Raw genomic sequence first — 26,941 nt, 5'->3', positions numbered from 1 at the left:
AATGTGTGCCCCTTTGCCCACCTAGGCTGCAAAAAAGTGTGACACATCTGGTATCGCCGTACTCAGGAGAAGTTGGGGAATGTGTTTTGGGGTGTCATTTTACATATACCCATGCTGGGTGAGAGAAATATCTTGGCAAAAGACAACTTTTCCCATTTTTTTATACAAAGTTAGCATTTGACCAAGATATTTATTTTTGGAAAGAAGACACCCCAAGGTATTCCGTGAGGGGCATGGCGAGTTCCTCGAATTTTTAATTTTTTGTCACAAGTTAGTGGAATATGAGACTTTGTTAGAAAAAAAAAAAAAATCATCATTTTCCGCTAACTTGTGACAAAAAAAAAAAAATAGGAACTCGCCATGTCCCTCACGGAATACCTTGGGGTGTCTTCTTTCCAAAATGGGGTCACTTGTGCGGTAGTTATACTGCCCTGGCATTCTAGGGGCCCTAATGTGTGCAAAGTAGTTTGAAATCAAAATGTGTAAAAAATGACCTGTGAAATCCTAAAGGTGCTCTTTGGAATGTGTGCCCCTTTGCCCACCTAGGCGGCAAAAAAGTGTCACACATGTGGTATCGCCGTACTCAGAAGAAGTTGGGGAATGTATTTTGGGGTGTCATTTTACATATACCCATGCTGGGTGAGAGAAATATCTTGGCAAAAGACAACTTTTCCCATTTTTTTATACAAAGTTGGCATTTGACCAAGATATTTATCTCACCCAGCATGGGTATATGTAAAATGACACCGCAAAACACATTCCCCAACTACTCCTGAGTACGGTGATACCACATGTGTGACACTTTTTTGCCGCCTAGATGCGCAAAGCGGCCCAAATTCCTTTTAGGAGGGCATTTTTTCACATTTGGATTGACTTCTTCTCACGCTTTTGGGCCCCTAAAATGCCCCTAAAATGCCAGGGCAGTATAAATACCCCACATGTGACCCCATTTTGGAAAGAAGACACCCCAAGGTATTCCGTGAGGGGCATGGCGAGTTCCTAGAATTTATCTAGTTTTGGGCACAAGTTAGCGGAAATTTTTTTTTTTGTATTTTCTCACAAAGTCTCCCTTTCCGCTAACTTGGGACAAGAAATTTCAATCTTTCATTGACTCAATATGCCCCTCACGGAATACCTTGGCGTGTCTTCTTTCCGAAATGGGGTCACATGTGGGGTATTTATACTGCCCTGGCATTTTAGGGGCCCTAAAGCGTGAGAAGAAGTCTGGAATATAAATGTCTAAAAATTTTTACGCATTTGGATTCCGTGAGGGGTATGGTGAGTTCATGTGAGATTTTATTTTTTTACACAAGTTAGTGGAATATGAGACTTAGTAAGAAAAAACAAAAACAAAAACAATTTCCGCTAACTTGGGCCCAAAAAAATGTCTGAATGGAGCCTTACAGGGGGGTGATCAATGACAGGGGGGTGATCAGGGAGTCTATATGGGTGATCACCCCCCTGTCATTGATCACCCCCCAGTAAGGCTCCATTCAGACGTCCGTATGCATTTTGCGGATCCGATCCATGTATCCGTGGATCCGTAAAAATCATACGGACGTCTGAATGGAGCCTTACAGGGGGGTGATCAATGACAGGGGGGTGATCAGGAAGTCTATATGGGTGATCACCCCCTTGTCATTGATCACCCACCTGTAAGGCTCCATTCAGACGTCCATATGTGTTTTGCGGATCCGATCCATGTATCCGTGGATCCGTAAAAATCATACGGACGTCTGAATGGAGCCTTACAGGGGGGTGATCAATGACAGGGGGTTGATCAGGAAGTCTATATGGGTGATCACCCCCTTGTCATTGATCACCCCCCTGTAAGGCTCCATTCAGACGTCCGTATGTGTTTTGCGGATCCGGTCCATGTATCCGTGGATCCGTAAAAATCATACGGATGTCTGAATGGAGCCTTACATGGGGGTGATCAATGACAGGGGGGTGATCAATGACAGGGAAGTGATCAGGAAGTCTATATGAGTGATCACCCCCTTGTCATTGATCACCCCCCTGTAAGGCTCCATTCAGACATCCGTATGTGTTTTGCGGATCCGATCCATGTATCCGTGGATCCGTAAAAATCATATGGACGTCTGAATGGAGCCTTACAGGGGGGTGATCAATGACAGGGGGGTGATCAATGACAGGGGGGTGATCAGGAAGTCTATATGGGTGATCACCCCCTTGTCATTGATCACCCCCCTGTAAGGCTCCATTCAGACGTCCGTATGTGTTTTGCGGATCCAATCAATGTATCCATGGATCCGTAAAAATCATACGGACGTCTGAATGGAGCCTTACAGGGGGGTGATCAGTGACGGGGGGGTGTGATCAGGGAGTCTATATGAAGTGATCAGGGGTTCATAAGGGGTTAATAAGTGACGGGGGGGGGGGTGTAGTGTAGTGGTGTTTGGTGCTACTTTACACAGCTACCTGTGTCCTCTGGTGGTCGATCCAAACAAAAGGGACCACCAGAGGACCAGGTAGCAGGTATATTAGACGCTGTTATCAAAACAGCGTCTAATATACCTGTTAGGGGTTAAAAAAATCACATCTCCAGCCTGCCAGCGAACGATCGCCGCTGGCAGGCTGGAGATCCACTCGCTTACTTTCCGTTCCTGTGAACGCGCGCGCCTGTGTGCGTGCGTTCACAGGAAATCTCGCGTCTCGCAAGATGACGCGTATATGTGTCGTTGAGCGCACAGCTGCTGCCTCCGGACCGCAGATCTGCGTTAGGCGGTCCAGAGGTGGTTAATAAAGCCACTGCCAGGTGAAATAAATAACACATGATAATGGCCTCTGTCAAGGGGAAGAATATATAAAAGGGGTTGGCGCATTTTACACTTTGGTGGTATATTGCTAGGATACGCCTCCAATGTCAGATAGGTGTGCGTCCTACCACTGGGACTTGAACCTATCTCTAGAATGGGGCCCCCAAAGTGAACGAGGGTGCACCACGCAAGTGCAGCCACTCTTCATTCACTTCTCTGCTGAAAATAGCTGGCTACTTCCAGAACTCCCATGGAGATAAGTGGAGAGGTGCGCTCTCCATTCACTTCTATGGGAGTTCGAGAAATAGCTGGCCAGCTTGGGGTGTATATCTTGTTTAGTAGATAAATAATTCTATTAGGCCTTGATTCTCAAATTGGGGTAATAACCTGTCTTGTTTTACTGTTATCGAGGTGTCCACAGTGACATAAAAAAAACGTATTTTACATATACAGTTAGTTTTACTGTACAGTATGTCCAACAGACACACCAGGGCCCTCCAAAGGAACAGGCGGTGGCAAAAATGTTGCAGGAGACGGCCAGAGCTGCCACTGTCATCCAGCGGTTGTGTTTTGATGACCAACCCTACCCAGGAGAAAGCTCTGTGCTCTCACCTGTCCTGAACCTGCCTCTTTTCTTTGCAGCTCCTTCTGCCAGGCAAGTAAGTGACACGCTTATTGAGGACAAGCTTATTGAGGACAGTTAGCAGCTACTGGCCAGCCCAGATTTGGAGGAGGGGTCTGCTGCTTCGGTAACACCCCAGAGTGGTGTTAGCACTCCTTCACCCTGCTACTGTCTTTATTGGGGTAACACAATGTCATCTTATGTATTTTTTGTCCAGGTCCTCTACACTGGGCATTCCTAATATTTATGCAGCAGTTATGTTCATGTAATATGCCTGGTTCACCAGCAGGTGGCAGCAAATATGGCAAAGCTATAGTTAGGTAGAATGGAGTGTTCCATTCCATGCTAACCCCCCTCTGGAAAGAAGTGGGCTAGTCCTGCTTCCTGCAGGAAGGGTGGGGAGCAGTTATTTCCAGTCTAGTCTTCCCTAGACAGGAGAAGGGTGTGCATGGGCACGTCTCTGCTGGACGTGCCCACGCCAGCCAGAGCACCTTAAGCTCTGCTGGCCATAAAGGCAGAAGCCTAAAGCTTCAGGAGCCAGGAGGAAAGTTCCCTGGCATAACCTAGAGTCAGACTACTGTGAGAATTGCAGCATACAGAAGAAGCAAAGTTATACAGCCAGCCTGTCAGTACAGCAGAGTCAGAGAGAAACAGAGATACAGCAGAGTTGAGTTTGCCTGTCAGTTAATGCTAAAACCTGCTGGAACCAAGGCAACACCTGTAAACTGTTTGAAGAAATATTTATTCAAAGTAAAGCTGCCATTGAACTTCATCTCAAGGTCTGGACTCAAGTTATTCTTTTATCCCTCAATTATTCCCCCTATTTATTGCTTCAGAGCCAAAGCCTAGGGTCCAGCAGTATCCAGGTAGTAGCACCATGACACAATAAGAGCTGTTTTAGGCAGCACTATACCACTCGGCATTCCTACACCTGGGACGCGCTATAGAGAGGGCCCTGCGGGGAGGCACCCGTTGCACTTCCTCCTGTAGGCGTTAAAGTAGCGACTATGACAGATGCATGGGAGCAGGTGTTGTGAGCGGTCAGGGATGCGTCCATGAGACTGGTGAGGGTGACATAGGTAATGAGCAGACAGCAGTGGATGATGATGTAGCCAATCACACATGGTAGCTGGGTGAAGAAGAGCTTCATCATCATGGGGTGAGGGTGGCTTTTCTTCCCAGCCAGTAGTGTGGCATCACAGAGTTTAGTGCAGCCACGGGCATAGTTACCCCAAGGAGAACTCGCCTTTCAACTAAAAATGTTGCAAGATTAATTTTTATAAAGATGAATCAGGTGTGGATTAGCCAGAATTTCCACACACTGGTGTCTGATGCATCAAATTAGATAATTCTGGCATTAATGTTCTGACTGCAGTGTGCTGCCATAGCAGAGCATTATGAAATATGGCCCGTTACTTCTGGCCACGTGCTTCAGCCACTACTCAGATGCTGCCACCTGCCTGATGCCACACACCTGCTGCCTCTGCTGCCATCTTCAAGTACTGCCACCATCTTGTGCTGTTGCTGGCACTGCTGTTGCCTCCCTACTCTGTGAGTTGGCCACTATGTTGACTCCTCATGTTGTTTCCACCCTCCTCACTGTGTGACTGGGCCACTATGTTGACTCCTCATGCTGTTGCCAGCCTCACCACTCTGTGACTGGGCCACTACGTTGACTCTTCATCCTGTTGCAACCCTCACCACTCTGACTGGGCAACTATGTTGACTCCTCATGCTGTTGATACCCTCTCCACTCTGTTCTGGGGCCACTAGTGCCCCTGTATGGCCTTGTTGACATCATTGTTTATTTTATTCTTCTTGTAATCTGTCAGAAGATTGGAAAACACTATGGATTAGAAAACACTATGGTCTTTGGAGCATCCATAAGCCCTCGATCGCACAGTGTCACGGTGGGGAGTGGGGGAAACCCCCACTATGCGGTGTCAAAGGGTAAAAGGGGATCAGCCTGGCCAAAAGGAGTAATATGGGAGCAGGACACCTCCTACAGCGTCCCTAATCCTCTCCCTGACTCCTCACCATATGAGCGGACCCGATGGTAAGACGGCTCATACGCTGGAATCCTAGAGACCCTGAGTCGCCCTGGTAATCCCTCACCAAGGAGCAGGAAAGAGACGACCTGTTCATCCCAGTCATAGATGAACAGGAGTCTCTATCTGAGGCCAGGCTGCAAGGAGAGGGGAACACATACAGCATATGAAGTTGGCAGGTATGCGAAACCCATAACACACTTACCTACCACAGACACACTGACTGGAACTCGTGCACAAGTGCTGCTGTCCACACCAACATTAGAAGACACAGCACAAACCACAACCAAACATGAACCCAGGATATCCATAACTGCAATAAACATGAGACAGGGGAATGTCTAGCAAACATGCTGGACACCAAACATCACCAGCCATGTAACACAACACAAGACATAGAACACCCTGAACATAACCCACGCAAACCAAAAGGTAAGAAGGGAAAGAGACACGATAATAACATCAATGACCACAAGGGTGGCCCTCACTGGACATATGGTAAAAGCCAAGAACAGTGAACCACCAGTATACACCAAGGTTGGAGGAACACTGAGCTTCAGGCATCCAGCAGAGGCTAAATAGCTCAAGCAGCTACACCCACACACATATAAACCCAGTGTTCACAAAACAATAGGAAAGGAGTAAACCCTTCCAACACCAGACAGAGGAAGGAAGCCACTTAAAGGGGAACTGCACACACAAACATACAAAACCACACGTTACCATCGGCAACAGTATGCGTGGCAACCATGTCACGGCAATCACCCAAAAGGCCGAGACACTGCCACCGCATGCTCTCACAGCAACACGTTGCCACAGGCAAGTGTGGCAACAGTGTCACAGCGCAAACCAAAGGCCATGACACAGGACTTGATTATGATTCGGAAGCCAAAAGCAGGAGTGGGTCCAAAACACAGAAGACATGCAAATATTTCCATCACAAGTTATCTCTGTTTTAGAACCACTCCTGTTTTTTCTTTACAAATACTGATCAATTAGTGACCAAATACTGACCATGTGATAGCGGCTGCTCAAAAGACAGGATCTTTTTTTTTTTTGGGTTCTTCATTTCACAGGTCAGGAGAAGGGAAAAATAAACAGTGATGTCAACACAAACTTATTGCTGACACCCTCCCCACTCTTTCATGAGGCTACTACTTGTATCAGTGGCTAACAAAATATGTTATTTATCAATCTATGTGGAAGCACCAGACAGTGTAAAATGAGACTGCTCTTTCCCACTATATTACAATCTTGGGCCACTGCACGGTTAAGTACATTATACCTGACGCTAATATTGACCTGTAAAATTCACACTTTACTTATTTGGTCAATTACAACAGTTACTGTATGGTGAGCCAAAACCAGGAGCTAATCCTACTCAGATAAAGTATCATAAAAAGTTCTGCACCTGTTCTGTGTTTTTGACCCCTAACTGACCAAATTAAGTGTGAAATGAGTGTGGCAAAGTGTGAACTGAGCTTATTAGTGACACACAGTCATTATACAGCTAACAGAAATGATTCAAAAGCATAAGTTTGCACTGCCACAACATGGATTAAAAGAACCTTTTTTTTTCCTCCACTGCTTTATTGGCACTGCCTCCATGTCCTTCTTTTGTTCCACTAAAGAGTCAGTGGGACACAGCTCCTGCAGGGAGACATACCGTATTTTTTGCCCTATAAGACGCACCCCCCCCCAAAAGTGGGGGGAAAATGGCAGTGCGTCTTATGTGGCAAATGCTACAGTTTACACTGATACACCGCCGACCGCATGCTGCACAGCCCGGTCGGAGGTGTATCAGCGAGGAGGGAGGAGGGGCTGGAGGCCAGCATCTAATTTTGTAATGGCAGCGGGGCCCGGTGCAGTCATTGTATTCTATTGCACCGGGCCCCGCTCACTGTACTAATCTTATCTAACTGCAGGCAATGTTTTACTATAGAATATCTTCAATCCAGCAGCCTGTACTTAAGTCCGTAGCAGGCAGGAGGCTGGGCGGGCGGGCACTGGCAGCGCAACTCACTATGTCACGCGCCTGCTCCACCCACTTTATGAATGAAGCAGGCGGCACGGGCACGTGACTAGTGAGTTACGCTGCCAGTGCCCGCCCACCTGTCCAGTCTCCTGCCTGCTACTTGCTACGGACGTAAGTACAGGCTGCTGGATTAAAGATATTCTATAGTTAAACATTGCCTGCAGCTAGATACGATTAGTACAGTGAGCGGGGCCCGGTGCAATAGAATACGATGACTGCATTGGGCCCCACTGCCATTACAAAACTAGTGTAGATGCCATCCCCCACCCCCTGTATTGGGGTTCATTCACAATACACAGAGACACTGTTATGGGGGGGATCTGTGGATGACACATAGCATAAGATGCTATTTATCTGTCATCCACAGATCCCCCCATAGCAGTGTCATGCCATCCACAGACGCCCCCATAACAGTGCCATCCACAGACCCCCTTAACAGTGCCAGCCACCGATCCCCCATAACAGTGTCAGCCACCGATCCCCCATAATAGTGTCATCCACAGATCCCCCATAACAGTGTCATCCTTTTGGTTAAAAATATATTTTTTCTTATTTTCCACCTCAAAAACCTAGGTGCGTCTTATGGGCGAAAAATACGGTAGTTTTTTTTCCTTTACTAAAGGCTGCTGTATGTTTTTCTTTTTGTTAAGCTAGGGATTAGCTAGGACTCTTAGTGGCCTGCACGACGATGCGCACATCCCTATACTGTATGAGACCTCCCTGTCATACTGACGCATAGTAACAGCTTGACTACCAGAAAGGACTAGCTATGCATGTTGCTGCAATGCCCAGTGATGCACACCAAGAAACACTCTCTCTGCAGGCCGGGATGTAGCTGATTTAATGCTCTTCATGACAAATTAATTCAGAACAAAGCAAATTTCTTGGAGAAATTTAGCGAAGCATCCAAATCAAATTTTTTTAAAATACAATCACTTGCATTATGAAAATGGTTGTCGTCATCTAACAACCTTTTTAAAGGGGTTGTCTCACCAAATCAACCCCTTTGTGTACTGAAACCCATTGTGGGAGAACACAGAAAAAAAAACTAATAAAATAGTAAAATTAATATGTAGAAAAGTGATTCCACTATATGAGTTATATGAGTGGAAGAAAAAAGGAAGCTCCTGCTGTAGGTAGCTGCTAAATTCCCAGTAAGTGCGTGGACCTGTCATTTAGATATTTCCAGAGGTACCGCACTAAATGACAATCTGTTCAATAATTCATCTCTTCAAAGTACACGAAAGGGAGAATAAACAATGAAACTGACAACCTCAGTCAAAGTGTGGTTGCTAATTACGCAGCATCCAAAGTGCACTGTGGCCTATTAATTTTTCATGCCTTTGGTATAAAAGGATAAAACACAGAGCAAAATCTTTGGTGGCAGATGAGGAAAACTTTTGGGGAGGATCCTGGAAAATCCAGAGACATTATAGGAGTCGAATTCCAAACCATTGAAAGAAATTCTGACCACATTACAACTGTAGCTACCAGACACAGAAGCCTGTGAACACTACAACTTTGTGCAGCATTTTGTATATATACTGTATATACTGCTATAGAGCTCTGATGCTGTATTCCCCACACTGATAACTAGCAGAATTCTGGGAAACTACAGCCACTAATAGGGGGACTAATCTATTTTCAGTCCCCAAAGACTTCAAGAGGAGCGGCCTATGTCTATGAAGATAAAAAACGGATTGTGTGAATGGGAATGGGCACTGAAGCTCTATTTGTGCTTCTACCCATAATAAAATATATTAGAAAGCACTAAAGAATTTGTGCAAAAATACTGCGTCACTCTCTATCCTACCAAAAACAACTGGAGTACAATTTTTATATGTACAATTTTCCCTGAAATTAGAAATTCCTTTTATAACAACTTCCTAATATACACAATATCTAGTAGGCACTACAGCTTAGCCCATATGCCCGGGATGTAACGATCATGGGGCTGCATACCAAAACTTAGAATTGGGTCCTTCTCTATCTATTCTGATCACCTACAGCAGCCAGAGCATTCAAGATATGAAATCTCATGGTAATTTTAGGCTCTACTCTTACCCTAGTGGTTCTCCTTCTTTTCTTGATATCCTACCCAATTGCCAACAGTTTTACTTCCTTTATGCCCTTCCATCATTGCCACTAATCTTTCATTTATCTTCTGGAACACCTGGTCTACTCTTTCCTAATTCATTATCCTCTATCCACTATCATCTACTATGTTAACTCTCTCCTTGACCCCTTACAATCTGGTTTCCGCACTCTACACTGTACAGAAACTACCATTAGTGTCAAATGACCTCCTGAGAGCTAAATGCACCATCTCCTATTTGGCTCCAATCTATAGACCATCAGGACACTGCTCTCTTTTGGCTTTCTTCCTATGTTTCTGGCTGCTTTTTATGTAAATTATTTGCTGGCTTTACTTCTCCTCTCCCACTTGCTGTTGGGGTTCCTCAGGGTTCAAACCTAGGTTCTCCACTCTATTCTCTCTTCAGAACACCCAGTTGAACAGACTATCAGAAGATTTGGTTTTCAGTGCCATGCTGGCAACACTCATCACCCTAGCACTACTACTAAACACCAGTAACTGTCTGCTGTGCCTAGCATCATGTCTTACCTCTATCTGAAACTGAATCTTTAAAAAACTGAACTAGTTGTGTTTCTCCATCTACTAAGCTACTTAAGCTTGATATTTTTCTTTCAGTGGGTGCCCACTGTCTGAGTGTCATGTTAAATGTATCTTTCCTTTGATCTCTATATTCAGTCACTCACCCTCTCATGCCACCTACACCTCAAAAACATATCTATAATACTCCCTTTTCTTACCGTAGAACAATAAAACCTCTCATTGTCGCCCTGATCCATTCTAATTTTGATTAATTTAACTCGTTAATCGGTCTTCCCTTCAATAAACCTTCCCCTCTCCAATCTATTCTGAATGCAGCAATCAGGCTCATCTATCTGTCTAACTGCTACTCCAATGCCTTCACCCTGTAGCAATCATTACACTGGTTGCCCATAGACTATAGGATTCAATTTAAGCGTCTCACTCTCACCCACAAAGCTCTCCACCTCCCTACATCTCTTCCCTCAGTTCTGTCTACCATCCTACCCATGCTCTCCGTTCAGCTAATGACTTACAACTAACGTCCACCACGATCCGAACACCTCATGCCCGTCTCAAATACTTCTCTAGAGCTACACCAGTTCTCTGGTTAAGTCACAACATCCACAGTTTTGGGCACTTCCTAAAAACACATCTTTTTAGGGGGGCTTATCACATTCTCTATCTTACTCTTCTCCAATTAACCCCCCCCCCCCTTTCCCTCATCATCATTCTTCAGAGCTGGATCTAACATCCAACTGTATCCACCACACCCCATGCACTCAAATTCACTACTGGAATTTGTTTGTATCTTATATCTCTTCCTTATTTTGTTAAGATGGCTGGACCATTGTACAAAACAAGCACTTTGTTACTTTTTGCGTGACCTCTACCTCCTCATAAATTGTAAGCTCTTGTGAGCAGGGTTCTCATTCCTCTTGTTCTAAATGTTTGCTTGTTGGTTGCTATGTAATGTATGAATTTGTTTGTACATGAACTCTCTGATTGTAAAGCGCTTCAGAATATGTTGGAACTATATAAATAAAGACTGCAACACCAAGAAGGACAAGCCGTAATGTTATGCAAACCGAGAAAGTAGTAGGTGTCTCTAAGATCTGCAGATGACCACATTTTCAAGAACCTAACTCCACTCTTTGGCATGTGGGAGAGGCACAAAAACCAGATTAAAAGCAAAGTTTTTTAGCCACAAGAAACCGCAAAATTAATAAGTTTTGTGGGATGAGTGTGTGATATCTCCAGTTTGTCGCAAACTGATAGGGGCAGAGAACTTCAACTGAGAGGCCTTGGTTTATTACTCCAGCAGACCACTATGTGCCTAGCACTGTTCCACATTTTGTGTCTCAGTGGTTGGGAGAATAATGATGGAATGACAACAAGAGGTGCACAAAGGCTGACCTTTGCACGGACAAATTGTCTGGTTAGAGGCATGATGTATAGTGATCCATTCTGTACTGTAAGTGAAATAGAACGTCACATCCAAAGCCTAGGGTGGCAAACAAAGTCTACACAAACCATCAGAAGGCATATGCACAACATTAAACTATGAGCCAGACGTCCAGCTACAGGTGTAATTTGCACTGACGTCACCGCGCTCACCACGTGGTAAACGCGATTACGTCATCAAAGGTCCTTTTGCAGGTCCTGAAAGATGAAGAAAGAAGATGATTCCGGCTGCGCGAACAAGAGGAGTTAAATTTTTTTTTATTTTTAACCCCTCAAGCAACATTTTAGTAAGCATTCTGTATTAAGAATGCTATTAGTTTCCTTTATAACCATGTTATAAGGGAAAATAATAAAATCTACAGAACACCTAACCCAAACCTGAACTTCAGTGAAGAAGTCTGGGTACCACATTCCGTTTTTTCTCACTCGCGTGCAAAACGCATTGCACTCGCGCAGAAATAACTGAACATCGGAACGTATTAGCAGTCAAAACTGACTGCAATTGCATGCCTAATTGTGCGGGTTTCCCGTCAAATGCACACGCGACGCATTCAGAGCAAATCTGGAACGCCCATGTGAAAGAGGCCAAAATGTGCTGTTTCCATAAAAATGCTCATAATCACATAGCTTCTTTACAAATACGGTAATATATGAATGAGCCCAAAACATTTTGACCAATGCTAGCATATCTCAACCTAGGCATGTCAACACAATGAACAAATGTGATGTACAGACTTCCTATTTCAATGCAAATTAGGTATTTTATTAGATGTGCTGCAAGTAGCTCTGTTCAAAAACAGACGCCTGCACTTCTTCAATTGTGCCCTCTCAGCAGCAAGCATTTTGCAGAGTCAGAGCTTCCAGCAAGTAACCAGTGCACTGAAGCCACTGCAGCACTGGCAGCTTGTTAAACCAATAGATCAATGTATGTTCTCTTCCGTTCATTGGAGAATTAAAACACGGTTTGCAATTATTTGCCATTGCTCTGCACAAAATGAATTTTCTATTACTTTTTGAATTGTTATAACTTGTGTAGCTTATGCTGATACTGAACAGACCTTACATACCTTAAATACAATTGCTGTAAAATTTATTTTATATGAATACAAAAACATCAACATATAAAAAAAACATTAGGAAAAAAATCACATAGCAAAAACTCATGCCTTTCCCGTGATGTGTATTTTTGGCTACTGCTGAAAAATGCCCTACTGCTGAAAAATGCATTGCAAAACTGTGTCAAATGCATATGGTCTTGCTGTGCGTTAATAGGACACACAGCACAATACTGCAACGTGTAAGATCACCCTGAATTTTTTTGTCTTTTTGGTCTCTGTTTGGGACTATGATGCAGGTCGGCTGAAGTCCAGGCTAGAAGATCATTATTTCCCTTCAGTACTCTGTTGGAGGTAAGGGAAATCGAACCCCTCTAAGCACCAAAATAATTATAGCCAGTAGGACAAGTGTTATTCGCCCTTCATGATCTGCCTCAACTTAGGAGAACAGTGCACACAATCGCACTTTCATGTAAAACCCACCTGTGGGCAATGCAATCAGGACTCTCACTGTCTCTCCTAGGAGTCCTGTCAGGATTTACTCAAAAATTCTCCTCCAAATCACATAGACCTTTGTATTACAGAGCTCAGCTTCTCTCCCTCAATCATATCCTACTCTAAGGTAGGGCACTATAAATCACCTGACAGGTTCACTCATAAAGGCTGCTGGATAATGTGATGTGATTACCGCCCCTTGAATTGTGATGTTCTTGATCTTGAACAAATGCAGCTTCTCGTTATGATAAAGATTTATTGAGACATATTTTGAAGTAAAAATCCCAAAACACCTTAATGGACCCTCATACAGCCATACCCATGACAAAATTCAAAAACACCTTAAAGAAGCCTCATACAGCCATGAAAAAAATCAAAACAATACCTCAAAAGGAGCTTTATACAGCTATGTCTATAAAAAAAACACATTATAGGAGCCTTATACAGCCACATTCCATTAAAAAAATCCAAAAACACATTAAGCAAACCTTATGCACACATGTCCGTGAACAAAAATCCAAAAACTCATTAAAAAAGCTTCATACAAACTTCATACAAAATTAAAAAAGGCCCTACCAGACTTGCTCATTTGGGGTTGAATAATTCGACAATATCTAGTCAAAACAGCCAAAAAGTCTTGACATTTCTTACCATTTTTGGTTTTGTTAAATACTTCTGAAATACTTATATTTTATGATTTTTTCTATGCTGTGAAATGAGAATTCCTTTGTGAATTTCTTGTCTTGTTTCTATGCCAACCCTTTCTAGTATCAAGATAAAGTTTCACACTTCCAAGCTGGAGATGACATTTATCTTTTCTCTGTCTGAATCCTGACCCATAATGGGATTGATTAGATCTCAGTTCAATTTTAGACTGAGAATTGAACCTATATAACAGAACACACCTATGGTACATCCAAGTGGTTATATTACATGCACTTCTTGAAAGAATGGAAAATCACATTAAAAAACATTTTATCAGGTTAAGAATATATTTGTTAAAAGCAGAACTTACCAAATTTCCAACATTGAGCACCCTATTAAATTCATCAGTTATGGGATAATGTTCCATTGCCATAAATAATGTATTTAAAACAATGCAGATCGTAATTGTGAGGTCAACAAATGGGTCCATGACTATTATATTGAGTACATTCTTTATTTTCAGCCATACGTCACAGCAGTCCCAGATCAAATATGTGTTGGCAAATTTGTTCCAACATGGTGGGCATTTTTGTCTGGATTCCTCCAACTCTGCAGAAGGCATAAAAATCAAAACATTACATTAAAATGTTCCTATTTAGATAATGCATTTGTTAAACTGCCCAGCTCAAAAGAAGGAGCTGGTACCAAGAAATAACTTTGTATTTATCACTTACTAAATTAAAGACATAGATACAGGGATAAATCCCAAATGCAGACAGGGGTGAAGCTCTAGTGGGTGCAGGGGTAGGAGTCACACTTGGTGCCTCAGGGTGCCTAAAAACAACTCTGTCACATAAGCACACACCAGTATTATAAAAGTTATGCTACTGCCAAGATAAGTAGACCACCACTTCTTAAAGGGGTTGTGCATGTTTATCTTCTAAAAATAGCTGAGCATGCTTACTCAGAGGGAACAACCCCTTTATATTGATGTGCCAAGTTTGCAAGGTATCCTCTATCCATGGGATGGAGGATAACTAACCGATCACTGGGGACCCAACCGTTGGGACCCCATTCAAGCCTGAGAATGAGGTTCCCTTGCTCCGATCTGATGGAGTGCCAGGTCGAGCATGCTCCTTTCCCCTCCATTAAATCTCTACAGGACTGTAAAAATTCACCAAGCAATGCATGCTTTCTCTGGCATTCCCACAGAGGGGGAAAAGGGACCCTCATTCTTGGGATCGGCAGGGTCCTAGCAGACCCCCACTAATCGGTTATCCTCTGGATAAGGGATAGATAACCAGCAAACTCAGCACAGCGCCTTTAATTAAAAAAATAATTTTTCAATTCACCAATCCCCTGCTGCTGCTGTACTGATGCTTAACAGGTTCCCGCTTGTCACCACTATTTGGTCCCAGCTTGGCTCGCAGGAAATTGGTGATGACTGCTCAGCCAATCATTGGCTTAAGCAGGTCACCACTGTGGCCAGTGATTGGCTGAGCAAGCATCTCTTGCTCTTTTCTGTGAGTCAAGCCAGACCCAGGAAGCGGGGACCAATGGGGTATGGCTAAAAACCACAACAAGGATAAGTGAGGTGAATAATGCTTCTTTGTTTTAATATATTCTGAACCCATATGTATAAAAATGCAGCCTTGCCAGACAACCCCTTCACAGCGGTTGACCCAACTGGACAAACCCCACTCAACATCAAGTCACTTCAATGATCACTATCACATGATGTCTATTTAAACGAATACAATGACAACCTTATAATACATGGTGATGTAGAACAGACCAGGGTGGGAGCTTCTCTCTTCTGTGACATTCCCTTTTTAAAAGAGGGAGGTCTGGTCAGTGGTCAATGATCATTATGACATACATATGCCTAAAAGGGTTGGTCACCCCTGGGTACCTTTTGTGCAAACCCCCCAGCATGGCCAGACCCACGGTGGAATTCACATGTACTTGTTTCCTGCCACTAGCTCCATTGTACCCCATCAGGCCCTGAAAGTTTCGGGTCTACCCATGTCAACATCCAGTCTGATGTAGGCCACTTTACCACTGTAGCTAATGACTGTCCGCCGCTGTTATGTGACACCAATACATCACATGAATTCTTACAGTCCTATAGAGAATTAATGGAGGGGAAAGGAGCATGCTCGACCTGGCACTCTATCAGATCGGAGCAAGGGAACCCCATTCTCAGGCTTGAATGGGGTCCCAACGGTTGGGTCCCCAGTGATCAGTTAGTTATCCTCTATCCCATGGATAGAGGATACCTTGCAAACTTGCCACATCAATTGCTGCATTCTCAAGTGCTGCATTTATAAGTGCATCTAAGTCCTATAGAGAATTAATCGAGGGGAAAGGAGCATGCTGGACCTGGCACTCCATCAGATGGGAGCAAGGGAACCACATTCTCAGGCTTGAATGGGGTCCCAATGGTTGGGTCCCCAGTGATCGGTTAGTTATTCTCCATCCCATGGATAGAGGATATCTTTCAAACTTGGCACATCAATTGTTGCATTCTCAAGTGCTGCATTTATAAGTGCATCTTAGATATTCAGGAGACTAACTTAGACTAACTTAGAGCTTTTCCACTGTAGCAGAACTTCAGCTGTGTTTTTGGTGTATACTCAGACACTGTGCTTCAAAACAGGTAAGGAATTTATTAGACAGGTTCTTGCTATTGTCTGATTGCAAATGAGCATAGGTGATTAAGGTGTTAAATTTGTTGTTGGGGAGGAGCTTTTGTGGGAGTGTGTGTATATATTGCAACATAGTATTAGCTTGCCTAATTATAGCTTGCTGCATTCTCAAGTGCTGCATTTATAAGTGCATCTGAGATATTCAGGAGATAATCTGGAGGTGGATACAATCTAAAAAAGTAAAATTTGTTTGTTCAAAATCTTTCCCCTCTTTAAAACCTGGTTCTGTGCAGGAATAGTTGTGCTTTTATTTCAGGTTCCACTCTTCGGAGGTTTGGATGCTGTCTGATCTGTAGACAGCTCTCTGTAATGCAGCAGAAAAATAACATTTTTGAAATCTGAGATTTGTAAATTAACTGTTAAACAAACTCAGGCTGGGAATGTTGCAATGCCACTGCCACAGAGGCACCCTAGAAATGGAAGATGCTGCAGTTTCTGGTAGACTGAGAGTTGTTGATAGAACACATGTCCCACAGTCTGTGGCTCTCCATAATTCATTTGCAGCACTTTCAGAGCGCAAGAGCAACATGGAGGATGGCTCAGGCACAGTGGGTGAGAAACAATCATCTCCCATGCCTAAAGTATGCAAGACTGCAGCCAAAGACAAAAAGGATAAGGTGAGAACTGATAGTAAGCAGCTGTTGGTGGGCAATTCTATCATAAGAGGTGTGAAGTTTGAGGAAAATGGTTTTGTGAGATGTCTCCCTGGTGCTACCGCTAGCAGGGATAGATGATGTATCCTTAATATTTTTGGCAAGCAAAGCAGGAAAGGGAGGTGGATGTTATTATCCATCTTGGGATAAATCACCTGGCTTGCAATGAGGTTTCAAAGGTGAAGGAAGCTTTTCACACACTTGGAAATTATATACGGGAGACTGCATCAACTGTTTCATTCTCTGCAGTTTTGCCTGTGCATAACCTTCAGTATGACAGGAAGATGAGCATTAAGGAATTCAATGTATGGCTAGATGAATGGTGTCTGAACCAAGGGTTTGGCTTTGTGTCTCATGTTAGCTCTTGTTAGAATAAAAAAGAACTGTACAAGAAAGATGGTTTGCATCTTTCTCTCAAGGGAACGAATGTCCTCAGTGAACAGTTCAAAGTATTTACTAAGGAGCATTTAAACTAGGAAAGGGGGGCAAAAGAGTGATAATCCAGCAGTCCGACTGCCCCCCAGAACAGTGCCAGAAGATGCCAGCAGCACATAGGTTAAGAAAAGACAAGCTCAGAGTCTTGTCTACAAATGCTTGCAGTTTAGGGAATAAGATCAATGAACTTGAGTCTATAATGGAATCTGAGAATATAGATTTAGTGGCTGTTACTGAGACATGGTTCAATGGGAATAATGACTGGGATATAACAATACCAGTGTTCTCTCTATATAGGAAAAACAGAGAAGGCAAGAAAGGGGGAGGGGTGGCCCTGTATGTGAAAGACAGCATAAAATCTAATTTAATACAAGTTGCAAGACCAATTTAGAGTCCGTTTGGGTTACCTTGCAGCTTGATAATTATAAGGTAACTCGTGTAGGTGTGATATATAGACCACCTAGCCAAGTCAAAGAATTAGATGATCTACTAGTTTTAGAAATATCTAAAATAACATTAAAAGGGGTAGTTATCATTATGGGGGACTTTAATCTTCCTGATGTAAACTGGAAAACCAAAATAACTAGTTCTGCCAGGAGTACAGATATTCTAAATTCCCTACTGGGATTATCTCTACAGCAAGTAGTTGAGGAGCCGACCCTAAAGGAGGCCATTTTAGATTTAGTATTCACAAATGGGAATTTGGTATCTGATATTATTGTAGGGGAAAACTTGGGATCTAGTGATCACCAGTTAGTTTGGTTTACTATAAGTACAGTGACTGAGTCACACCACACAAAAACAAAAGTTTTAGATTTTAGAAAAACTGACTTTTCTAAAATTAGATTAGTGGTATATGAGTCCCTATCAGATTGGAACAGTTTCAATGGAGTCCATGAGAAATGGGACTACTTAAAAGTGGCACTATTGAAGGCAACAGATATTTGCATTAGGCTTGTCAGTAAAAGCAAAAAAAAAAAAAAAAGGAAGAGACCACTGTGGTACTCAGTAGAAGTGGCCCAAATCATTAAAAACAAAAAGATAGCATTTAGTAATTATTAAAAAAAAAAGAGGATGACAGGCAAATTTATAGGATTAGGCAGAGAGAGGCAAAACAAGTTATCAGAGCTTCTAAAGCACAGGCAGAAGAGAAATTAGCTTGATAAGACATTCTTCAGATACATAAATGAAAAAAGGAAACTAAAACAAGGAATTACCAAATTAAAAACAAAAGAAACAAGGTATATGGAATAAGATAAAGAACTAGCTGACTGCCTCAATGAATACTACTGTTCAGTTTTTACAAAGGAAAATGAAGGAAACGGACCTCAGTTAGGAAGAAGGACTAATAGATATTTTGATGCATGTGTCTTTACAGAGGAAGAGGTTCGAAGTCAGCTGTCTAAAATTAATACAAATAAGTCACAGGGGCCTGATGGGATACACCCAAAGCTATTAAAAGAGCTCAGCGGTGAACTAGCAAAACCATTAACAGATTTATACTGTCACACTTAGACCCTAATTTCAATATTCATATATGTAGTTACTAATAACATGATATTCCAGAATCAGTTAATATTAGACTGACTTACCCCATATTTAAGATTCAGCCTTTAGCAACCGGTTTGCATAAAACTGCAATTTCACTATTCAGTTAAGATGTCCGCCACTGCCCTCACCCTGAGGCTAATCCCGCCTGCCCTCACTAGCCAGTAACAATAGCCCCCCAAAAGTGTCAGTAACCAGAGATCTCCCCCTAAAGGGTTAATCTCCTGCAGCACAAAGGGGTCATCTTACCACATGTTGCTTTCATTTATACACTGAGCAGACGGCAGATCTCCCTTCCCTGGTCTGTGCTGCTTCAACTGTGCATTCTCCAGCTCTGCTGAGTGAGGGAGCGTCTGCCAAGCGCAGGGACAGGGAGAAGTGCACACAGCCCAGGCACTGTTATCAGCTGCTGGGGAGGACCTGGCTTTAATCATTTACCTACAGTCCCTGGCTGTCAGGAATGTGACCTTGCAGGCTGCGTGCTTCTGCGTCCTCCGTCCTTCAACAGAGGACGGAACATGCCTAGCAACCTGATTTTAAGCAGAGGTAAAAGTAGGCAGTACAGGGAACAAAAATTTGGAATTAAGGGGTAATTGAATACACAGTGAAAAGTTGAAATAGGGCCACCAAGGAGATATTAATCACCACAATCCAATACTCCAAAAAAAAAAAAAATGATGACAGTTATACTTTAACCAATCACTGGTAACAGGAGTCGTCCCAGAAGATTGGAAATTAGCAAATGTTATGCCCATTCACAAGAAAGGTAGTAGGGAGGAATCGGGCAACTATAGGCCACTAAGCCTGACATCAATAGTAGGGAAATTAATGGAAACCATACTTAAGGAGAGGATTGTGGAACATCTAAAATCCCATGGATGAAAAACAGTATGGGTTTACTTCAGGGAGATCATGTCAAACTTATAGATTTTTTTCGATTGGGTGACTAAAATAATAGATGGAGGAGGTGCAGTAGACATCGCTTATCTAGACTTTAGATTGGCTTTTGATACTGTCCCACATAGAAGGCTTATCAATAAATTGCAGTCTTTGGGCTTGGACTCTCATATTGTTGAATGGATTAGGCAGTGGCTGAGGGACAGACAACAGAGGGTTGTAGTCAATGGAGTATATTCATACCAGGGTCTTGTTACTAGTGGGGTACCTCAGGGATCTGTTCTGGGACCCATATTGCTTAATATCTTTATCAGCGAAATTGCAGAAGGCCTCGATGGAAAGGTGTGTCTTTTTGCTGATGACAAAAAGATTTGTAACAGGGTTGATGTTCCTGGAGGGATACACCAAATGGAAAAGGATTTAGGAAAACTAGAGGAATGGTCAAACATCTGGTAACTAAAATTTAATGTTGATAAGTGCAAGATAATGCACCTGGGGCGTAAAAACCCAAGAGCAGAATATAAAATCATCGATACAGTCCTAACCTCAGTATCTGAGGAAAGGGATTTAGGGATCATTATTTCAGAAGACTTAAAGGTAGGCAGACAATGTTACAGAGCAGCAGGAAATGCTAGCAGAATGCTTGGGTGTATAGGGAGAGGCATTACCAGTAGACAGAGGGAGGTGCTCATGCCGCTCTACAGAGCACTAGTGAGACCTCATTTGGAGTATTGTGCGCAGTACTGGAGACCATATCTCCAGAAGGATATTGATACTTTGGAGAGAGTTCAGAGAAGAGCTACTAAACTGGTACATGGATTGCAGGATAAAACTTACCAGGAAAGATTAAAGAGACAGAGGGGATATGATGGAAACTTTTAAATACATAAAGGGAATCAACAAGGTAAAAGAGGAGAGAATATTTTGAAGAAGAAAAACTTCTACAAGAGGACATAATTTTAAATTAGAGGGGCAAAGGTTTAAAAGTAATATCAGGAAGTATTACTTTACTGAGAGAGTAGTGGATGCATGGAATAGCCTTCCTGCAGAAGTGGTAGCTGCAAATACAGTGAAGAAGTTTAAGCATGCATGGGATTGGCATAAGGCCATCCTTCATATAACATAGGGCCAAGGGCTATTCATAGTATTCAGTATATTGGGCAGACTAGATGGGCCAAATGGTTTTTATCTATTCTATGTTTCTATGACCCAATAACATGACGCATAGGTGACAATGGGGCCAGTGTTGAAGTGGTGAGACCCGACACCTGCAGCACCTGAGGGGGAACAATGAAACTAGAACCCAGAGGTGGGGTCAATAAGTATGATTCCCACCGTGGGTCTAGCCACGCAGAAGGGGCTGCAGAAAATGTCCCAGGGTGAACAACCTCTTTCATAGAGCATCTCAACTCGAGTTGAGGAGCTATACCCCAACCCATTTAAAACAAATTATACTGTATTCTGTATGTGCAAATGCTATATTGTTGCAGTTCATTAAAACTCATTCATATCACACCAAAAATCTGAAAGACCAATACTTTTCCCTGCATAGGACATTCTTTTGGGATAACAGAGATAAGGACCAACGAACAAGAACATTTTTTAACATGTCCCATAAACTTTTTGAATGACGGAAACAGTTTTCAATGTCTGGACGCTCTTAAGGCCAGTTGGCTAATGTTTACCAGCAAGCAACATGATCAGATGCATATCAAAGCTACAAAACTAAAGAACATGAGTAGAGTTGAGCGAACACCTGGATGTTCGGGTTCGAGAAGTTCGGCCGAACATCCCGGAAATGTTCGGGTTCGGGATCCGAACCCGATCCGAACTTCGTCCCGAACCCGAACCCCATTGAAGTCAATGGGGACCCGAACTTTTCGGCACTAAAAAGGCTGTAAAACAGCCCAGGAAAGAGCTAGAGGGCTGCAAAAGGCAGCAACATGTAGGTAAATCCCCTGCAAACAAATGTGGATAGGGAAATGAATTAAAATAAAAATTAAATAAATAAAAATTAACCAAAATCAATTGGAGAGAGGTTCCATAGCAGAGAATCTGGCTTCCCGTCACCCACCACTGGAACAGTCCATTCTCAGATATTTAGGCCCCGGCACCCAGGCAGAGGAGAGAGGTCCCGTAACAGAGAATCTGTCTTCATGTCAGCAGAGAATTAGTCTGCATGTCATAGCAGAGAATGAGGCTTCACGTCAGCCACCACTGCAACAGTCCATTGGCATATATTTAGGCCCAGCACCCAGGCAGAGGAGAGAGGTCCCGTAACAGACAATCTGGCTTCATGTCAGCAGAGAATCAGTCTGCATGTCATAGCAGAGAATCAGGCTTCACGTCACCCACCACTGCAACAGTCCATTGTCATAAATTTAGGCCCAGCACTAGTGTTGAGCGGCATGTCCCATATTCGAATTCGCGAAATTTTGTGAATATTCGAAAGAATATTCGTAAAATATTCGCGATTATTCAAATTCGTTATTATTTCGCATATGCGATAATTCGAATTTTCGCATCGCATAATACATATGCTATGCAAAATTCACATGTGCGCTAATGAAATCGCCTTACGAAGATTCGCAACTCAATTCAATCACTAATGTATGAATGCAATGCCCTTTGCCTCTGTTCTGGGACAAGTGTAGATATTCGCATGTGCGCTAATAAAATCGCCTTACGAAGATTCGCACCTCAATCACTTTCTAGGGAATGTGAGACTTTTGGGAATCAATCGAGATACAGTGGGGGGTGATGACAGTAGTTGACAGAGTACAGATCAATGTAATCTGTAAGGTGGAAAGTAAAATAAAAAATACGAATATTCGTAAATCGAATTTTACGAAGTTCTACGTATTCGCGAATATGGTGCTATACTATATGAATGCACAGGCCTTTGCCTCTCTGTTCTGGGGACAAGTGTAGATATTTGCATTTGCGTTAATAAAATCGCCTTACGAAGATTCGCAGCTCAATTCAATCACTAATGTATGAATGCAAAGCCCTTTGCCTCTGTTCTGGGACAAGTGTAGATATTCGCATGTGCGCTAATAAAATCGCCTTACGAAGATTCGCAACTCAATTCACTAATGTATGAATGCAAAGCCCTTTGCCTCTGTTCTGGGACGTGCCGATATTCGCATGTGCGCTAATAAAATCGCCTTACGAAGATTCGCGCCTCAATCACTTTCTAGGCAATGTGAGTAAGATCTGAGCTGTTGGACCTTTGGGAAACAATCAATTATATGTGTACTGTAATTTTGTGGGGGGGGGGGGGGAAAAACAAAAAACGAATATTCGTTTTTACGAATATATAGCACTATATTCGAAATATTCGCGAAATCGCGAAGTTGCGATATTCGCGAAAAAAATTTGCTTTTCGAATATTCGCGCTCAACACTACCCAGCACCCAGGCAGAGGAGAGAGGTCCCGTAACAGAGAATCTGGCTTCATGTCAGCAGAGAATCAGTCTGCATGTCATAGCAGAGAATGAGGCTTCACGTCAGCCACCACTGCAACAGTCCATTGGCATATATTTAGGCCCAGCACACACACAGGCAGAGGAGAGAGGTCCCGTAACAGAGAATCTGGCTTCATGTCAGCAGAGAATCAGTCTGCATGTCATAGCAGAGAATGAGGCTTCACGTCAGCCACCACTGCAACAGTCCATTGGCATATATTTAGGCCCAGCACACACACAGGCAGAGGAGAGAGGTCCCGTAACAGAGAATCTGGCTTCATGTCAGCAGAGAATCAGTCTGCATGTCATAGCAGAGAATGAAGCTTCACGTCAGCCACCACTGCAACAGTCCATTGGCATATATTTAGGCCCAGCACACACACAGGCAGAGGAGAGAGGTCCCGTAACAGAGAATCTGTCTTCACGTCAGCAGAGAATTAGTCTGCATGTCATAGCAGAGAATGAGGCTTCACGTCACCCACCACTGCAACAGTCCATTGGCATATATTTAGGCCTAGCACACAGGCAGAGCAGAGAGGTCCCGTAACAGACAATCTGGCTTCATGACAGCAGAGAATCAGTCTGCATGTCATAGCAGAGAATGAGGCTTCACGTCACCCACCACTGCAACAGTCCATTGGCATATATTTAGGCCTAGCACACAGGCAGAGCAGAGAGGTCCCGTAACAGACAATCTGGCTTCATGTCAGCAGAGAATCAGTCTGCATGTCATAGCAGAGAATGAGGCTTCACGTCACCCACCACTGCAACAGTCCATTGGCATATATTTAGGCCTAGCACACAGGCAGAGCAGAGAGGTCCCGTAACAGACAATCTGGCTTCATGACAGCAGAGAATCAGTCTGCATGTCATAGCAGAGAATGAGGCTTCACGTCACCCACCACTGCAACAGTCCATTGGCATATATTTAGGCCTAGCACACAGGCAGAGGAGAGAGGTCCCGTAACAGACAATCTGGCTTCATGTCAGCAGAGAATCAGTCTGCATGTCATAGCAGAGAATGAGGCTTCACGTCACCCACCACTGCAACAGTCCATTGGCATATATTTAGGCCTAGCACACAGGCAGAGCAGAGAGGTCCCGTAACAGACAATCTGGCTTCATGTCAGCAGAGAATCAGTCTGCATGTCATAGCAGAGAATCAGGCTTCACGTCAGCCACCACTGCAACAGTCCATTGTCATAAATTTAGGCCCAGCACCCAGGCAGAGGAGAGAGGTCCCGTAACAGACAATCTGGCTTCATGTCAGCAGAGAATTAGTCTGCATGTCATAGCAGAGAATCAGGCTTCATGTCAGCCACCACTGCAACAGTCCATTGGCATATATTTAGGCCTAGCACACAGGCAGAGGAGAGGTTCATTCAACTTTGGATAGCCTCGCAATATAATGGTAAAATGAAAATAAAAATAGGATTGAATGAGGAAGTGCCCTGGAGTCCAATAATATATGGTTATGGGGAGGTAGTTAATGTCTAATCTGGACAAGGGACGGACAGGTCCTGTGGGATCCATGCCTGGTTCATTTTTATGAACGTCAGCTTGTCCACATTGGCTGTAGACAGGCGGCTGCGTTTGTCTGTAATGACGCCCCCTGCCGTGCTGAATACACGTTCAGACAAAACGCTGGCTGCCGGGCAGGCCAGCACCTCCAAGGCATAAAAGGCTAGCTCTGGCCACGTGGACAATTTAGAGACCCAGAAGTTGAATGGGGCCGAACCATCAGTCAGTACGTGGAGGGGTGTGCACACGTACTGTTCCACCATGTTAGTGAAATGTTGCCTCCTGCTAACACGTTGCGTATCAGGTGGTGGTGCAGTTAGCTGTGGCGTGTTGACAAAAGTTTTCCACATCTCTGCCATGCTAACCCTGCCCTCAGAGGAGCTGGCCGTGACACAGCTGCCTTGGCGACCTCTTGCTCCTCCTCTGCCTTGGCCTTGGGCTTCCACTTGTTCCCCTGTGACATTTGGGAATGCTCTCAGTAGCGCGTCTACCAACGTGCGCTTGTACTCGCGCATCTTCCTATCACGCTCCAGTGCAGGAAGTAAGGTGGGCACATTGTCTTTGTAGCGTGGATCCAGCAGGGTGGCAACCCAGTAGTCCGCACAGGTTAAAATGTGGGCAACTCTGCTGTCGTTGCGCAGGCACTGCAGCATGTAGTCGCTCATGTGTGCCAGGCTGCCCAGGGGTAAGGACAAGCTGTCCTCTGTGGGAGGCGTATCGTCATCGTCCTGCCTTTCCCCCCAGCCACGCACCAGTGATGGACCCGAGCTGCGTTGGGTGCCACCCCGCTGTGACCATGCTTCATCCTCATCCTCCTCCACCTCCTCCTCATCCTCGTCCTCCTCGTCCTCCAGTAGTGGGCCCTGGCTGGCCACATTTGTACCTGGCCTCTGCTGTTGCCAAAAACCTCCCTCTGAGTCACTTCGAAGAGACTGGCCTGAAAGTGCTAAAAATGACCCCTCTTCCTCCTCCTCCTCCTCCTCCTCCTGGGCCACCTCCTCTTCCATCATCGCCCTAAGTGTTTTCTCAAGGAGACATAGAAGTGGTATTGTAACGCTGATAACGGTGTCATCGCCACTGGCCATGTTGGTGGAGTACTCGAAACAGCGCAACAGGGCACACAGGTCTCGCATGGAGGCCCAGTCATTGGTGGTGAAGTGGTGCTGTTCTGTAGTGCGACTGACCCGTGCGTGCTGCAGCTGAAACTCCACTATGGCCTGCTGCTGCTCGCACAGTCTGTCCAGCATGTGCAAGGTGGAGTTCCACCTGGTGGGCACGTCGCATATGAGGCGGTGAGCGGGAAGGCCGAAGTTACGCAGTAGCGCAGACAGGCGAGCAGCAGCAGGATGTGAACGCCGGAAGCGCGAACAGACGGCCCGCACTTTATGCAGCAGCTCTGACATGTCGGGGTAGTTGTGAATGAACTTCTGCACCACCAAATTCAGCACATGCGCCAAGCAAGGGATGTGCGTCAAATTGGCTAGTCCCAGAGCTGCAACGAGATTTCGCCCATTATCACACACCACCAGGCCGGGCTTGAGGCTCACCGGCAGCAACCACTCGTCGGTCTGTTGTTCTATACCCCGCCACAACTCCTGTGCGGTGTGGGGCCTGTCCCCCAAACATATGAGTTTCAGAATGGCCTGCTGACGTTTACCCCGGGCTGTGCTGAAGTTGGTGGTGAAGGTGTGTGGCTGACTGGATGAGCAGGTGGAAGAAGAGGAGGAGGAAGCCGAGAAGGAGGAGGTGGCAACAGGAGGCAAAGAATGTTGCCCTGCGATCCTTGGCGGCGGAAGGACGTGCGCCAAACAGCTCTCCGCCTGGGGCCCAGCTGCCACTACATTTACCCAGTGTGCAGTTAGGGAGATATAGCGTCCCTGGCCGTGCTTACTGGTCCACGTATCTGTGGTTAGGTGGACCTTGCCACAGATGGCGTTGCGCAGTGCACACTTGATTT

The 26,941-nt window shown here is 44.3% G+C and overlaps 1 protein-coding gene across 11 annotated transcripts in view; it reads right to left on the bottom strand.

Moving 5' to 3' along the window:
- The window catches only part of LOC122945786 (sodium channel protein type 2 subunit alpha-like), a 188,573-nt gene that overhangs the window by 68,512 nt on the left and 93,120 nt on the right, over positions 1-26,941 (bottom strand). For all 11 annotated transcript variants that reach the window (XM_044304982.1, XM_044304981.1, XM_044304983.1 and 8 more), the window contains one exon: positions 14,126-14,364. In XM_044304982.1, the coding sequence (XP_044160917.1) occupies positions 14,126-14,364 (239 nt within the window). The remainder of the gene's footprint in view (positions 1-14,125; positions 14,365-26,941) is intronic.

This window comes from Bufo gargarizans, chromosome 8, assembly GCF_014858855.1.
Source record: "Bufo gargarizans isolate SCDJY-AF-19 chromosome 8, ASM1485885v1, whole genome shotgun sequence".
In the NCBI taxonomy this organism is placed as follows: Eukaryota; Metazoa; Chordata; class Amphibia; order Anura; family Bufonidae; genus Bufo; species Bufo gargarizans.
This window is presented reverse-complemented; position numbering and strand designations above follow the sequence as displayed.